This window comes from Neolamprologus multifasciatus, chromosome 9 (genome assembly GCF_963576455.1).
Source record: "Neolamprologus multifasciatus chromosome 9, fNeoMul1.2, whole genome shotgun sequence".
Taxonomy (NCBI): domain Eukaryota; kingdom Metazoa; phylum Chordata; class Actinopteri; order Cichliformes; family Cichlidae; genus Neolamprologus; species Neolamprologus multifasciatus.
The window spans coordinates 13,357,142-13,374,108 of NC_140447.1; the positions used below are offsets into that span (position 1 = coordinate 13,357,142).

The window sequence follows — 16,967 nt, forward strand, 5'->3', positions numbered from 1 at the left end:
ACTGTACTATTTGAACAAGCCCAAGATTGATGAGTACAAGTGCGCAGGCATGCACTTGTAGTGTTTTGAGGACTGAATTGTATTTATTTAACTTTGGGATTAAGATTTTTTTGATGCCTCTGAAAATAGAGAACGTGCATGTCCTCATAGCTATTGTATAGATTAGGCAGGTATGATATTTGTAGCCTATATTATTTTGTATGAATCCAGATGAACTTTTGCAAAGAGATTAAAGCTCAAAATCTATTTTTATCACTTGGTAATTGGTGCCAAAAGTGTGACCCTGACAGTCCTCCATGGTCAGGAGCTCACAACACACACAGGCTCTGGATTAAAATGGAGAACACACCTCATATGATTAACAGCCAGCCTCCCAGACACAAGTTATCATTACCACTCCAGTCTGTGCCGTTTGACTCTCAACAGGTTTACTCTCCACCAAGCGCACTGCTGTTGCAAAACACCTTGGGTGTTCCCAAACTCGCCTGCTGGTAACCCATTACCTAGACATACAGAGACAAACGGCACAAAGGTACGCAAATGTTGATGCAATCAGGTTGAGAAAACATCTCCAGGGCCATCATACAAACCCCCTCTCTCCACTCTCTCCCTCCTTCCTCACTTCTTTTAATCTCTCCCTCCCTCCTTCAATTAATACAATGTCACCACCACCACTGGGAAACTTTCCTTTCGGTGAATTAACAGCAACGGGAAAGCTGGTGCTCTACTCTGTCACTGTCATAGCGGTAGCTCCGACAAAACAGTTTGCGTACCTGCTTAAGTATTACAGAAATTAACACCTCCCTTCCAGGTACAGTAATCAAGGGGGTGACGGGAGACAATTAATTAGGTCCATCTGCATCACTGCCTTTACATAATTAATGGGGCTCATTACTGCACCACTAGTAAGATGTGGAGCATGCAAGCCCTCTCACTAGCTGGGAGCATTACTGACGGCACAGAAAAAGTGAAGATTTTTGTTTATTTGAAATCACTGAAATGCGCCTCTAGTTGGCTAACCTGTGGTACTGATTGCCAGCAAAATATGTAAAGTTTTTATTCATTTATTCCACAGGTTTTAAAAACATCATCCTGAGTCACAACACGTTGTATATCAGTCGTATATCAGGGCAAATCTGATAAACAAATGAAGAACATATGATGTTTCCTTTACGTCTCTGAGCTGTTTTCCATGATTGTTGTTATCACAGGAAAAGGAAGATTGTATTTATCACACGGTTAAATTAAATAGCTACATACTAGTATTTTACACGCCCTCTTTGCTGTTGACATCTTCACCTGAGGAATTTTTAAACCTTCAAGCAACTCAATGGAACAACTCGATGGATGAATCTTATAATATAAAGTTAATTGGTGAGAAAGTAAAAATGAGATTATGTTTTATGACCACCTTGTGAAAATTACAAGTTTGATAATAATAGGCCATTTGCAGGTTGGTTATTGAATGTGGATTCTTTTTTTTATTGTTTCATTGCTTGGGGGACATAGAGCATTACAGAGATTTTGCTGAGCATGCTAACACCATCAAGAATCTACTTTTAGCCTAACTGATTACCTGCCTCTCATATTACTACTTGGTTTCATTTTAGCCTTTAAAAAAAAAATATTTAAAAGAAACAGTGGAAAAAAAAATAAAATTCAGCTTTGGTATGACTTCATGTTGCACATGGCAGGTCTGTTGTTTGGAGATTTTTGGAGAAATTGCCACCTGTTGCAGGGCAAATTTTTATGCCCCTGAAGTTTATCTGGACTGTTTTTTACTTTGGGGTTTTGAGCACTGATCGGTGGCTCCATTATTAGCATTGCACAATCTGTAAAGTCCTTGCTTCAAGGTGTTACATGGTAAGTCAGTTCATGATTTGTATGTGTTTAAAAATAATGGAGAAGTCTCAGCAATATAGCTTCTAGAACAGGTGCCGACATACATTTCAGAAATTTGTAAATGATTGTCTGTAGAAATCTCCAAAATAGAAAAATAGGTGGTTCTACAACTTTTAAGGAGTGGAGATGTAAGTATAAGCCCAACCTTTATTGCTCGAAAGGAAAAGAAAGTGGGGGTAAAGGGGAACCCATGCCTAGGCTACAGCTATTCACTGCTAATGTCGTAAAGTGCTACAAACGAATGTGTTACTTTAATCCGATTACAGTTACAAATATTTAATTACAAAGGTTCTCAGTGATTTCAATAGTAGTTAGAGAGAAAAAGAAAACTTGCAGCTTGAAGGCTGAAGAAAACGGTGGCGCGGTCTAGATGCAGACATTACTTTTACTTGCACAAAAGGACGAGAGGTCAATGGTGAAGTGAAAAGAGCATCCAGGACAGAAACAACTACATTACAGGTAGTAAGGAACAGGGATGCCACCAAAATCTTGCCATATGAGGGCCAATAAAAGGATTGTGTTGGCACAGCAAAAACAGAATTTCTAATTTTATTTTGCTGTTGTCAAATATAGGTTACCTGAAAAATATGGCAAAAAAGAGAGAACCCAAAACTCTGCTAATGCCCACAATGAAGACTCCGGCTCACCAACGTTCACCTATGCTAACCCTCTGTGATGATACAGTATAACATTGACAACAACTGTGACTGTGTAACATGCACATTTAAAGTGCACACATCATGCTTGATGACATGGCTAAAGACTAGATATAGCACCCTGTTTTTTCCCATTATTATGAAGCCTCTTTGTATTTCAGTGAGGGTTAAAGAGGCTTTCTTTTAGCAGGTGAGCTTCTGTGCTACATGACAGTTAGGCAGTCAGAATATGTGCAGTTACAAACTTTCATATTTGCACACTGTTTAAAGTGATTTTAGCCTAGATGGATACCAGCTAGCTTTTTAGGAGGAATCATAATCAGCAGAGTTGTTTCATGTATTTACTTAAGTATGGATGGGAAGAGAAGTTTTCCCCGGGCTGAGAAGAATCTGGAGGTATATCCATGATGACGCTGACACTGTGTGAGCACTCAGCCCTTTTGCACATGGACCACACAAAGGTCAAGTGTGTGGTGGTGGCTGTCTGATGAATGCATTGCCTGCTTTCCAGGGGGGGAGAGGGAAAAAGGGGAAGTGGCTTTTCAAAGGTGACCACATTTCAGTAGAGGTGCGATGTTAAAAATAAAAAGCAATAATCGTTCTTTTCCCTTTTAAGGCTAAAGCTTCTTTCAGCTTTGGTCCAGTCTCAACACCTCTACAGGGTTAGAAGAGGATCTAAGACTATAAAAATATTCAAAAGTGCCAGAGTTAGTTAAAACAAACAAGGGCTATTTGCAGATCCCGATAGCCCGAGATCAGATTTGTTCAAAATATCTCACTCTATCTTTTTCAATAACGTTTTAAATTTGGTTACAAACTCTTGATGTTCCTATGGGTACCTTGTTTTTCCTTCCCCTCATCCCTCCTTTCTCTCGCTCAGCTAATGAAGGTCTCGTAGCCCACTGTTATTAAAATTACGCCCTTGCCTCTGATATTAATTGGGTCCATAATAAGGAATGCGTCAGATTCATTATTTAATTGCAAGGGCACATTTGGAATACAGTTTCTGAAATGTATTTTTAATGAAAAACACTACATCCTGACCTAATCATATCAACCTTATTCTATCTAATTAAGGATGCAAAAAATCATTAGAGTTGCAAAATATTAGTTTCAGCTCTTTTGGGCTGCTCCTTTGCTCGCTTTCATGAATATATTTTTTCCCTGTCTATGATAAATAGTTAATGAGGGAAAAATGACAAAAATTTGCATGTAGTCAAATTAGTCTAATAGGGATATGTCTTTGCTGAGTTAGGAAAGTGACCCTTTTCATAGGAGAAACTGTTACAATAATTATGAAATAATGGTAAGGCCCATCTTATTTTGATGAAAAATGGTCTGCTTGAATAATGTAAAAATGTTAAAATGCAATAACCCTAAATTTTCATCATACCAGAGAACGTGTTAACGTGTTAGCATTTTATCAGTTTAATAACATCAAATTAGGTATAATATGAAGTATGCTGTAATTGTTACCATGGAGGGGGATATGCAGTAATGCAAAGATGATTTAGCAGTGCACCACAGCAAGAGGCCATCAGCTGCTAAATGAGGCATTTTCTTAATCACAAACTTTGGGGATGTAATTTCTTTTAAAGTCTCCAAACAACGGAAGGCTCAATTTTCTTCCAATAAACAGGTCCATCACCATCCCATTAATGGCGGTGTAGTCACCTCTCAGAACAGGGGTTGCATTTCATTAAGGCATGAAGACCAATAAACAACAACAAAAAAAAAGACTTTAGAAAAAGAATAGCATTTACACGATTACAATTATACTATCTAGTTTAGCAATGTAGTGTAAATCCGTTTAAAAAGTGTATTTTTTAGGTCCTGCTGATGCAAAATGTATTCCTCTGTTTCTCTCACTTTTGTAGCTGAGTTTTTGTACAATTTTCTATCAAGAAGAATCCAGCTTTTCAAAGGTATCCATTCCCCTGTGTCTGGCACGTCACAATCGACATAGTTAAATACTTTGTTTAGGAAAACAAGATTTTGCATACTGTTTTGTCTTCATGTCTCCTGCTTCCTGTTGCACGTCCTGTCTTTTGTTACAAAATAAAGTGTAAATACAGATTAAAAAAAACCCCAACAAAACATTGCATCATTGAGAGGGAGACACAAGTTCTAATGCCATATTGACACAACCGGCAACAAGCTCACTTTGTTGCATCGTTCACCGCTGAAGTTTTGTTCCGTCTCTGCCTGTGGGGCTCTGTCGGTTGCTGCTTCACCCTGTTATTACTGCCCTGAAGAAATTCAGGAATGTTTAACTTTGCTTTATCACATGTCACACCTGTCACACGGCGACAAGTGTCAGGTATGAGATAGCAGCTCCATGTTGCCTTTTTCATTGAAATAAAATTCGCTTTTCCACAGCGCTGTGAACGCAACATAATGAATGCAGTCCTGCTTGTAGTGTAAACTTTGTTAGGACACGATTTGACGCGACTTTGATGTGTAGTCGTTCAGATATTAACTGCTACGACCCTCAAAAACTACATTTTGGTTTGGCCCATGTCGTTTTAGTTCTACAATTAGACAAAATAATGCATCACTTCCTAATACGCAGACCATCTTTCACCACAGTCCACTGCAGCTTCTCATCCCGTTGCCTCACATACTTATTTGAGAAAAGAGCAAGGGAGTTAATGAACATGGAGAACATGTAGCGAGCAGTGTGCTACTAAAATACCCTACAGAATAAATTAAAGGGGGCTGCAGTTTGATCGCTGCATTCTATTTCCCTTATCTCAACAAGTCACATTTTCAATCACTATGCAAAGATTTTACATCAGGGCTAGGCTTTGTGCTAATACACTGCCCTCTCCTGTGCCACCATCATCGACCTACACGGAGCTGGGCCACATGCGTCATCCTCTCCCTCGTGATAGTAATTTCATGGGGACGAGCATTTATTTCAGCTGCCTTAGATGAATTCGAAATGTCCGCAATAAGGGAATGCCCACTATGTCTCACACACCCATTCCACTGTGTGTGTTGATTGAGCAGTCTCTCTTTAATGAAATATCTTCGAAAATTGGTTTCCACAGACTAATCAGGCTGCCTGTTAGCTGAGTTTCTGTTTTGGTAATTATCTTGTACTAATTAGAACGGAGCTAAAGACCTCTGAGATGAATTCTCAGCTTTCTCAAATGTAACTAAAGAAAATTTAATGATATAAAATGAACCTATTCTATACATCCTCTCGGATGTAATATCTCCTTTAAAGTGACCAGTGAATGCTAACCCTGTGTTATCTTGGCTGCCTTTAAATGCTTCTGTTAGTGCCTCACTGGTCTCACCCAGCTCAGCACTTTCATTGAGCACCTGCACCACGGCAGAAGACCTTATTGGTTACAAACACAGTTAATTCCTCCCCTTTGACCAGGTTAATTGAAAAGACTAGTATCATTAGCCCAACAGGTCACTATTGGTTTAATTACAATGCAATTTATTTAGAGACAGCAAAGGAGAGCAATAATGTATTTACCTTGCGCCTCTCTCCATTGAACCCTCTCCACTGCTCTGCTTTCTTGACAATGTAGCTCAGTTCCTGATTGGACAGCTCAAGGTCTTGAGGCAGGAAGTATACCCCCTCCTTGGCGGTGAGTCGCTGAAAGACATCCAGCATGCGACCATCATTGTGGAGTCTGGAAGGTGTGTGGTGAGAAAATAGAAAAGATTCAGAAATTAAGACGGAGCAACAAAAACAGACTGACTGGAGATCTTAGAGAACGTTTTTGACTAAACACAGCCTTTTGTAATAAAATACTGCACTGCATTCCTGATACAAAAAATATGGCTTCATATCTACATTTTAGCGTTATAATTTTTTAATTGCTGGTGGCAACTCAAGACTGATAAGAAGCTCTTTGAGCACATGAGAATATGCCCGACAGTGGCACGAGATTTAAAAAAATGGCGACTTGCTATATGAGGGTACTTAGCCTGCAAATACAGCAGATATTAAAGAAACACAGAAGGGAATGGGAACTTCCCAATGACAGGGGATGAATGATGACCGATAAAGTATACAGCGGTAACTGTACTGCCCACCACAGACCTAGCCATTGTAAAGCCACATCTGGCCCTTTGGTTGTCCCTGACCAGCCCATGTTTGGTCAATCGGATTCAAATGTAAATACATGCATCACGTTGTTTTTCCTATTTCACCCATTAAACACTCTTTTTTATTGGAAATATTTTGAAGAGGATTTCTCTATGTATGTACATACATGTCTGCAAGGGGATATAGCTTCACTGTAAATGCACTGGAGCAGACAGTGATGAGAAATGTCAGATCACGGCAAAAAAAAAAAAAGAATGACTGATGCAGAATGAATGTGGAGTTTTTGACAGGCCACGGACTTCTAAGTATTTATTTACTGAAGTCAGTAAAGCTATGTCCTTAGTTTTTGTCGAGCACATTGCTGTGTTTAAGAATTACACTTTAAATTGCCATTATGAGACTAAACACACAGAGAAATACAAGAACCTGACCGATGCAGCCTAGAAACCTTTACTGGCAAAGCTGCAAAAGCAACAAAGACTTTTTACTCAGATTTACGCCTTAAATCATCAGACTTTACTGAAGCATTATAACACAAACGCAACTAACTAATGAGTGAAAATACTCATTTATGTTATTTCTACAAACACGTATATCAATTTAGGAGTCACTGGCAATTAACCTGCTTTACCACTGACGTATGAGAACATGTTGCTTGTTTCATTGCCACCAAGAACCAATCTTTTTTTTTTCTTAGTTTGTTATTAAGAATATTAATTGCGTTCATTAAATCATGGTCGCTGGTTGTAAACAAGTGCACCTATGAGAAATGGAGGCTGGAGGATGGTGAACAAAAAAATGTTTCCACTGTTGCAGAACCATGTAAAATGCGGTGCATAATTAAATATATATGTTTGTTATTTCATAGGTTACTGCAGTATATACCCTCAAAAGTTCCAAGAGCATTTGAAACATCACCTTTATTCACACATACCTAGAAAGGTTCATATGAAACCTATTTTTGGTTCCAGAATACAGACGTTGTGTGGATCTGCAGCTGGCAGAAATGCACAGGGCCAACTTTTTATTCTGACAGCTGGGTTGGATGCTCTATAAAAGTCTAATACATCAATTGAAACAGCAAAAGGAATCAAACAAATTGGCCTGTGAGTGGGAAGCATTTTGTGGACACAAGCTGAGTGTAGAAATGTCTGAGTTTGGCTGGGTGTCTGCGTGGTTGCACAAATATTAATGTGTGGGAGTCGGATCCTGGGATGTTCTTCAGTGTTAATGCTGTGCTTCAAAGATGGCAGATACAGTGGACGTGCTGGTTGCAGATGCATCTGGAGAGCCCGGCTTGAGTCACAAGAAAATTTTCTGCCCAGCAGAAGGCATATTGATTCATACCTCCACATGAGTACGCATCACCAAAATGCTATTTTTCGTTTGCCACATGCAGCCAACCCCTAAAAAGAAACACCATGTCTGTAAACAAATGTCTTGGCTGACCATCAAAACCAACAGACCTTGTGCCCTTCCACAGAGATTCTAGCCTGTCAGAGGGTAATCAACTCTCAAATAAAACCAACATCAAGGAGGCAAGGATTTACACAAGAAGCTGGTACGGAGCTTTGAACTCAGCATCATTCCCCATTGCTCTTGGGAGTGGGATGTTTGTAGAATCTTGACCTCAGACACAGGAATAGCATGCATTCATTTTAATCCTACACTTGAATTGTGCTTCTCATTCATTTATGCGGTTTCTCTCTTGGAGGAATTCACCATCTTTGCATCTCCGAGCTTCAAAACGGGCTAATTTCTTTGGTGTGGAAAAGGCCTGAATTTAAGTATGTAATTCTTTACCATGTAGGTTGTGATCTGGATGACAAGGCTCATGGCAGGTTTTTGTTTAAGCACAAGGTTCACGGGTTGATGTCAATAGATGAAAGGATCAGAGAATAAAACACAAATGATTTGTCTTTCTAACGTATACGTTAGTATTATCTCACCCAAAGGTTTTTCTCACTTTGGTTGCTCCGTAGTGTAGTGGTTTACACATTTGCCTAGCGAGCAAAAGATGGGAGGTGACACAAAACACTTTGGGGTTGCATCAAGAAAGGCATTCAGTGTGAAAACTGCTCAATCAAACATGCAGAGATACCCACTGTGGAAACCCTTAGTGAAAAAAGGAGCAGTCAAAAGTAGCTTAAATGGTATTTCTCAATTTACAGAATGTGTGATTTTAAAGGATCCTATCAAACTAAATTTAATGGAACAGAAGGATTCAGTGCAAACAAAGATACCTTCTTATCTTGTTCCATCAAAAACAAACTTGCAAACTTCTTCTAAAGAAGAATGAAAACTGATAAAGAAACCGATGAAGTAGACACTTGCAGTAACTGAAACAAACAAAGTTTTTTTTCGTCCTACAATCTTGCAAAAATGTTGATGGAACTATCACTACACTACTACTTTTATAGCTGCTCATTTTGGTTTCCATAAAGGGTCAAAGAATACAGAGGTATTTTACGTGTATTTTTGCAGGCAGTGAATAAAAGCTTCCTAAATGTAATTAAGAAAAAAGGATAACAGTCCATTCTATCTATACATACGGCCTGGAGCATATTTTTTAGAAATAGGTCATGGTCTGTGTCAGAGCCCCTTCCTTGTAGCCAATAGGAAATTGTAACCCATAAAATTATCAGCCTTGCTTCAGCCTCGTGGCCTACATTCAATACAAACCCGTGTGGCTGCTGAGTGGCAGAAGTCATTATTCCTGGCTGCTGTTTTAATATTGTCCATTTAGTCTGATCCCGATAAGCGTCTCGCTCACTGAAATTAGATGGCACCATCTCCTTGGCTGCCAATCTCAAACTGATTAATTCAATAGGCGTTTTCTTACATTTTAAGCTATTAATGGAATTTGGTCGTATGTTAGAGTGAGAGAACACACCTTGGATGAATACTGAGTTACACTATTCAGTAATTTATCACCTGCCTGCCTTTAAAGTGAGTCCTATATTGCAAAAAGTCTGTCAAATCAAATGCCTTTGAATGTTTGAGAAAGAGCAGTGTTTGTTTTGCCTGGGCTTTCGAACTAATCAGCAAAAGGTCTATAGATGACACGAAAAAGCCATCCGAGTTGCCATATCACAATGCAGGCTTGCAACCAAATGTTTCAACATGGCTGACCTCAATCTGCAAGACATGAGTGGAACACACAGTGCATTAAGATAGAGTATGTGTGTTCATCACCATCCGCACGCCGTCCTTTTCAATATGTATGAAACCTGCGGTGATCCCAACCATGCAAAACACCCAGCCTAATCGGATAAAGTAAGGGGGTTCCATATTCACGCTATATCAAAACACATCTAACTTTTGAATTAGAAATGATTTCCATTTTCCAGTGAATTGCAGCGAATGGTATGTTCAGGCAATCTAGCTGTGTGGTGCGTGTGTATATTCCTGATTCTGTGTTTAATAAGTTTGTGTATGCTTGTGTATGTGAGCCTTTGATGCATAACTCCATCAGCAATTCCCTGCATCTATAAATTCAAAATAAATTACATCAACATTTGTTTATATTTTTGATTTTTTTTTGTTTACAGTTTTTTTTTTTTGTGGACAGAAAAGGCGAATAAATACTTGATGAAGGGTGGAACAAGCAGGATGGTAACATTTAGATATACTGTATTATTATTAACTGGTGCAATACTATCCGGTCGTTAAGTGATAACGTGACGAATCCTACTTCCGGGCCTAAAGTAGTCTGCGTTTAATATGGCTTTTGTGTTGTTAACATGTTTAATGTTTTGTATTTTCTTCTATTTAATTTCAAAAAGCTCCTAAAACAGTCAGTGATCACTGTTGAACTCCCTGGGCTTTTATTACCGCTAATCATTTATTAAAGCTCAGTTTTTAAAACCTTAGGATGTAACTACAGCCCAGCCCATGCAGTAGTATATGAATGACTAACCTCGTATTGTGGATGGATTATCTCAGTTGTTCTCCTGGCTGAAGTTTGGTCCTTTTACAGCATCCTGCCATGCGATTACATTTGTTCCTGACCACTGAGAACACTCACGTTAACTTTTATCGAGTGGAAAAAAAGTTAGCTTGTTTATATTATGCTAGCATAGCTGTGTCGCTAGCGGTTACGTAGCACATCATTATATACCAGCTAGCCAAACTTCAGTAACCCTACAAACGTCACTGCTGTTTCGTTTTCTGTCTTCATTTATGTTGGAAGTGATAACAGAGCTGTACATTTTAATTTGTTTCCAAAACCCCGCAGTCAGGACATGCTATATTGTATTTAGATAGAAGCTAGCGAGCTAACTTCCTGCTAACTTCTAACTCCGTTAAATGTCATAAATTCCATTTTCATGGATGCCTGGATGTTAAACTCAATTGTTACACCTGGTAGAGCAGAACGCTGATCATTTTATTAAAGATGAAAGACTTTAGACAGTTTTTCAACTCTCAGTAATGCCATCGTGATCGTTTGGACCTGCAGCAGAGTTTAGGCCCAGACACGGTTAGTGACATCAGACTTAACGACCGGATAGCAGGTTGGTGAGTGTCGGTGCATTTAAGAAAATATCTTCCTGTTCAGAGCCTGTAGCAGTCTACAGGAGTGCTCCTATATACCAAACTTGCCCACAACAGGTTTCAATACGGCCCACTGGATGGCCTGATAGTAGAGAATTCATCAATAATTTAAAAACACATCAACGTGGTGATGCCTGCCAATGTATAGAAAGTTAAATATATTTCTAGATCTCAAGACTCATGAATTTTTCTTTAGTGCAAAAGCATTTTGTATGTGAGGGTTTTGTCCCTTTACACAGCTGCTTTGATGTGTAATGCACATGTAATGAGCCTCACAGGCCTGGAGACCAGCCAGCAACCCCTGTCAACCTCTAGTCCTTAAAGAAAAATGTGTATTTCCGGTTAGCAAGTGGTTGCTGGAAGTTGCTGTTCAAGAAGAGGTATACAGTCCTACACAAGAAACATCTTTATGATTGTTTTGTTGCTAGCAGATTGCTGTTTCCACCTGCAGTTTGCAAGTTGCAATCAAGTTTCACTACTCCTCGAGGACCACTTGGCCAGTGTTTGTAGGCAGGTAGCTGACTTCCAACTATAGGTGGCCACAGCTAGATGCTAGCTGTATTTTAGCCGTGTGATTACTAGCAACCAAAGCAATCATAAAGAGATTTTTAATGCAGAAACTTTAGCGACCACTTCTTAACCACTTGTTAACAATGTTTCCCTCGAAAATAGAGGTTGTCAGGAGATCACCGACCTGTCTCTAGGCCGGTGTGACTGAGACCCAAAGAAACCAATTTCAGAATGTCATTGTTCTTTTTTACTAAATGGGGAGGAGGTAAGGTTTGGACGATTAAGGGCTGGTTGTGCATTTGTGTGCTGTGGGTTGTGGGGGTGTTATAGGTTTTACTGCAGTGGTTTTATTGTCCCAGCTCACTTGAGATCAGATTGACCTACATGTGGCCCCTGAAACAGAATTTAAGGCAGACTTATTTGTGGGTGTCTCATAAAGATACTTTGTATTTAATGCCACAGATACAAGTGGCATTAACAAGTGATATAACAAGTGATATACAAAGTTCTTGTAGATGGTTGACTTAAACCAAGCCAGCAAGTATTAAATAAGTTTATTGTACATATTATATACTAGGAGCATACCTAAAACAGAAACAAATTAACATTCAAAAATACATTCATGTTATCTCTAAAATAAGAAGAAAATATTTACATTTGAGATTTATTTTAATGTTAATGCTAGTTGCTTCAAAACATTTTGTGTTTAAGATAATGTAATTGTTTTCTTGCTATATTTGGTATTCTAACTGTGTATCTCACCTGAGCAGGTACATGGAGAGGATGGTGATGGAAAAGAGAAAAACGACAGCATAGAGGAAGAGAGTGATGATCACCCCCGCTGCACCTGATTTGTCAGCTTGATAGAAGTGCCAATAAAGCTTGGCAGCATCCCCCACTGGTGTGTCAGGGCTGTAGGAGAGGCGCTAAGGAGACAAGGATTAAAAATAAATAATAAGTAGTTTCCTATAACTGTGGACGCAGAAAATCTCTTTTTCTAAATGAAGATCACAAGACAGTTCACGGATTTTCTTTCACATATTTCAAAAGTCAAAATATAACAACGTTTTCTCTCCCTTTTTATGTTTAAGTTGCTGCCTACATTAAACTGCAGCAAGAAATGTCCAATCCATTTCAGTCACCTTACACATCTAACCCGCTGCCAAAAAAGACACCCATCCAACCTTGCACATTTTGCTTCTCACCCTCTCTGCACTCTTTTTTTTTTGTAATCTAAAGTCACTTTGCCAAGATAAAGTGAACTCCTATTTAAAGTGCACAAGTGTCCAAGTTATTTTTAAGTGACTTACCCCGAGGATGGCGTCCACTGCAAAGACTGCCAGGGGGTCGAGGACTGTCCACACTCCCTGAGCCATGATAAACTTTGACGTGAAGGAAGGGAGTGAGCCAAATATCTGTTGACAGCCCCATCTGATCAGAACCAGCAGGAACGTTATTGCGTTCAAGGTCAGGGGACCCACCACCACCATTGCCAGCCCTCCGGGTGTGGAGTAAAGAACTCTGGTACACGAGGTCCACCGTGTATGCGTGGAAGTGGAATCTGGTATGAGAGGAAAGAGTCAATATATGTGTACCATATTTGTGTTTGTGATTCTTTACAGCTCAAGGGCAGCTGTTTCCAGCAACTCCATATACTGTGTTATAGTATTTGTGGCTAATTCACTCAAATGACTTTGATGGCATTATGACTGACTGTTGTTAAGTAAACCTTTATACCTATTACTATCATAAAAGACACTAAAGATGCAAAGGACACTGAAAGTAAGAGTATTACCACCTTTGCCTTATACATGGCAGAGCTTATCCAAACCTCCTGTTGTACGTTAAACTCCCCATTTACAGCAAGCCTCATGAGTTCCTTAATCTTCCCATCAGTCAGGAGGAGGTAGAGCCAGTGGTGGGAGAGGAGGGGTCCAGTTTTCTCTCATTAATTTCCATCTGATTTGCTCCAAGAGTCAAGCATCTCTCAGATTCTGTCCATTAATCTGACAGTAGAGGTCCATTGGTGTTTCATCTGAAGCAAATCTCTCAAGAGATTCAAGCCCCAAAAAGTCATTTCAGAGAACAGAGATTACCTCTCTGGATGACCGGTAAAGACATGTTATTTTTTACATTTCCAGACAAGATTATAAGTAAAAATCTTAAGATCTCTCTCAAATGCTTCCTATTATTTTGCCACAAAATAAGAGACATTTTGTGCTATAATTAAAGTACATTTAGTTAAGTACAACTTTGACATACTTTTTCTGTCCTTGAAGTATGTGATTTATGCTACACTCTACTTCTGATCGCTCTTGTATTTAACAGATTACATTGAAAAACATATTTAATAAGCACAAAAATATTATACTGCTTATGCCTACAGTATATGTTTACTTATAATTCAGGATATTCTGAACACAAGATGTTTAGTACCTTAGACCAGTGTATTACTGCTTTGTAACTTGAGTGAGTAAAAGAAAAGAAGAGAAGAAATGAAGCACTCATAGATGACTGTAGAAGCACCGAAGGCCAGGGACTTTTGCTCCTGGGGACTCTTTGCAGTCCGATGATGTCCCGGGATGGATTATGGGAAGGGAGAATGCAAAAACAAACAGACACAGACGTAGAAAGGAAGAAAAAGGAACGAGTGTGAGATATAAGGGTGAAGCGAGGTATGCCTGTCATCATGCTAACCGCTCTGACTGTCACTTAGTCTCTCTCTCCCTCCCTCTCAATGGGCACCACCAGCTCTGACCATTGCATGGAGAGAGAAATGCTTGGAGGGAGAGCAGCAGATTTGGACATGTGGAAGTTGTCATCCAGCGTTGACCCCCTCTGTTTTCACATTTTTGTTTTCTATCCGCCCCCTCAGTCCATTCTTTTTCCTTTTTTTTTTTTCCACTCAGGCACATTTTTTTTTCTTCCTGCGCTCTCCTCCATCACTTTCCATGATGTTTGCGCCCCTGAGTTATTGTAATAAAAACCTGGTTGTATGCATGTTTGCAGCCAGCCCTTTTACTGTGATGAATTAAATCAGCACCATATGCTATTCCAATGTGATTTAACAGTTCTGTGGCATCTTATTGCTGTTTATTATCAATGCTGCGTACCAAATAATAACAATAAATTCCTTCCAAATAATGTAGCCTTTTGGGACTTAAAGCTGTGTGGTGAGCAAACTCCCCCAGCAATGGTTTGTTTAATATTGAGAAAGTCTTGTTAAAATGTTAATGGGGGGATTCCAAACAGATGATCTGGGTGTATCAAGCCTGCATTTGCCAACACACACACCAAGACACACACAGCACATCCTCATCCTCTCAGCTTGTTGTCCTCTCCACATCGTATTTTCCCATAACTGTACACCGCATGTGTGTGAGCCTACATACAGGTCATGTTATGTGTGGCCATGCTAATAAATTTACAGTATGGTAATATGCTACTATTATCTGGTATGTGTCAGTCCTCCGTTTTTATTAATGGATTTATGTCAGCAGCAATGTGTGCGCTTGAAAAGTTTTGCGCGTCTGTGTGTGTATTCATGCGATCCTCTTCCATGCATGTGTGTGTGTGCAGGGCAATATCAAAGGAAGCAAACTCACTTGTTGACAGGAACTGCTATGGCCTGGAGGTAGAGCCACTGGCTGCAGTAATGCAGGTAGAGCCTCAGAAACCACATCAAAGCCAGCAGCAGTATAATGAGGCCGAGCTGCTGAACGGAGCCATGCCAGCTACTATGCAGTTGTTGTTGTTGCCGCAGCAACGGCAGGCCCAGCTCAGATGGCAGCATGGAGAGAGCCAGACGCGCTCGGTCAGACAGACACGGAGGACATGAGCCAGGTCCAGTCAGTTGTGATCTGTTTTCATAAGAGGAGGATCATACACACTGTACATGACTATCTGAAGTTCTCTTCACCATTTCTTTTTCTTTTAGACACTGATACTATTACTCAAGTATGTGATTATGTGAGTTCATTACTCCGATTTCCTCCAATAAAAGCATTGTAATGTCTTTTTTTTCTCATTAATTTTACATCACACTTTCAGGCTGGATAAGAACGTTCATGCACAGGTGACCACATAAAGCACAATTACTGAAACAGAACAAAGGTGTTGACTTTGTTCAGTCGATTTGGAGGTTATGACAATCACTTTGAATAACGATGCAAATCCTTCCTCCTCTTTCTGTTGCATACTATTCAGAAGCTTATTTCCATCATGACAGCCATGCAGTAAACATTAAAGGTAGGGAAATGTAGTATTCAAACTGGCACACACACGCATACAATTGCCAACATATACACAAGTGCTCTCTCTTTTTTCCCCCCTCACTAACACACCAAAGACACGCAAACAGATAGGAATCCCTTTCAGCGGTGCTCAGCTTCCCTCAGCACCTCTGCCTCCTATGTGCCGCCCTTTGTCAGGCCTGCTCAACTATTCCCTTTCATAAGGAGTGCACAGATGGAGCAGTGGAGGCAGGAGCAAAGGAAAGGAAAGGAAAGGAAAGGAAAGGAAAGGAAATACCCTAACATAAAAACCTGACATTTCACATTTGTGTATAGGTAAATTAGGTGTGCATTTACAACATTCGTTGACTTTTATTCAATATAGTTTGCACATGTCAACAAGCAGTGATAGGGATGACTCCTAGCATTCGCCTGATAGTAATTAGAACAAGACTGAAAGTAGGTGTTTACAGTAGAGCTATGGCGAGGATCACACAATGTGACTTAAGGCCTATGCCTGTGGACATCCCCATGTCTCACCACTGTGTCCCAGAGCACAGTTGAAATTCACTTTGTAGTGTGTATCTAGGGAAAATGGTACATTGCCTAAAGACGAAAAACCGAATCAATTGTATTGCTCTCTCACCCCCATTACCAAATGTGGGCTAGACTTGCATCAAAATGTACAAGTGCATTGTGTTCCCTGCTTCTACTAATACGAAAATATGGAGCCTCACATAGTTTTGTTCGAAGCCAGAGGTAATTTTGGCCGTCGCTGTGAGGTGTGAAGTGTGAAATTATCTAAAGTTGAATCAAGTTTCCTCAGTGGATGCTATTTAGAGCAGTGGTATATTTTGCTGTACATGTGGGAAAAGTTGGAATTCATTGAAAAAAAAAAAAAGGTGCTCAGTCAAGAGTTTGGGCTGATAAATGTTCAAGCTTCGCTGAAATAACGTTTATCCTGTTGGGCTAAATGTGTCATGAAAGTCTGTTATCACTCTCTCTGTTTGAGATCTTAAACTGAAGCATACTCCACTGCGA

At 39.7% G+C, this 16,967-nt stretch overlaps 1 protein-coding gene across 1 annotated transcript in view; it reads right to left on the reverse strand.

Moving 5' to 3' along the window:
- The window catches only part of ofcc1 (orofacial cleft 1 candidate 1), a 79,841-nt gene that overhangs the window by 19,856 nt on the left and 43,018 nt on the right, over nt 1-16,967 (reverse strand). The window contains 5 exon segments of the mRNA XM_085173612.1: nt 6,052-6,211; nt 12,457-12,620; nt 13,005-13,191; nt 13,193-13,255; nt 15,300-15,554. Of these exon segments, the coding sequence (XP_085029738.1) occupies nt 6,052-6,211; nt 12,457-12,620; nt 13,005-13,191; nt 13,193-13,255; nt 15,300-15,554 (829 nt within the window).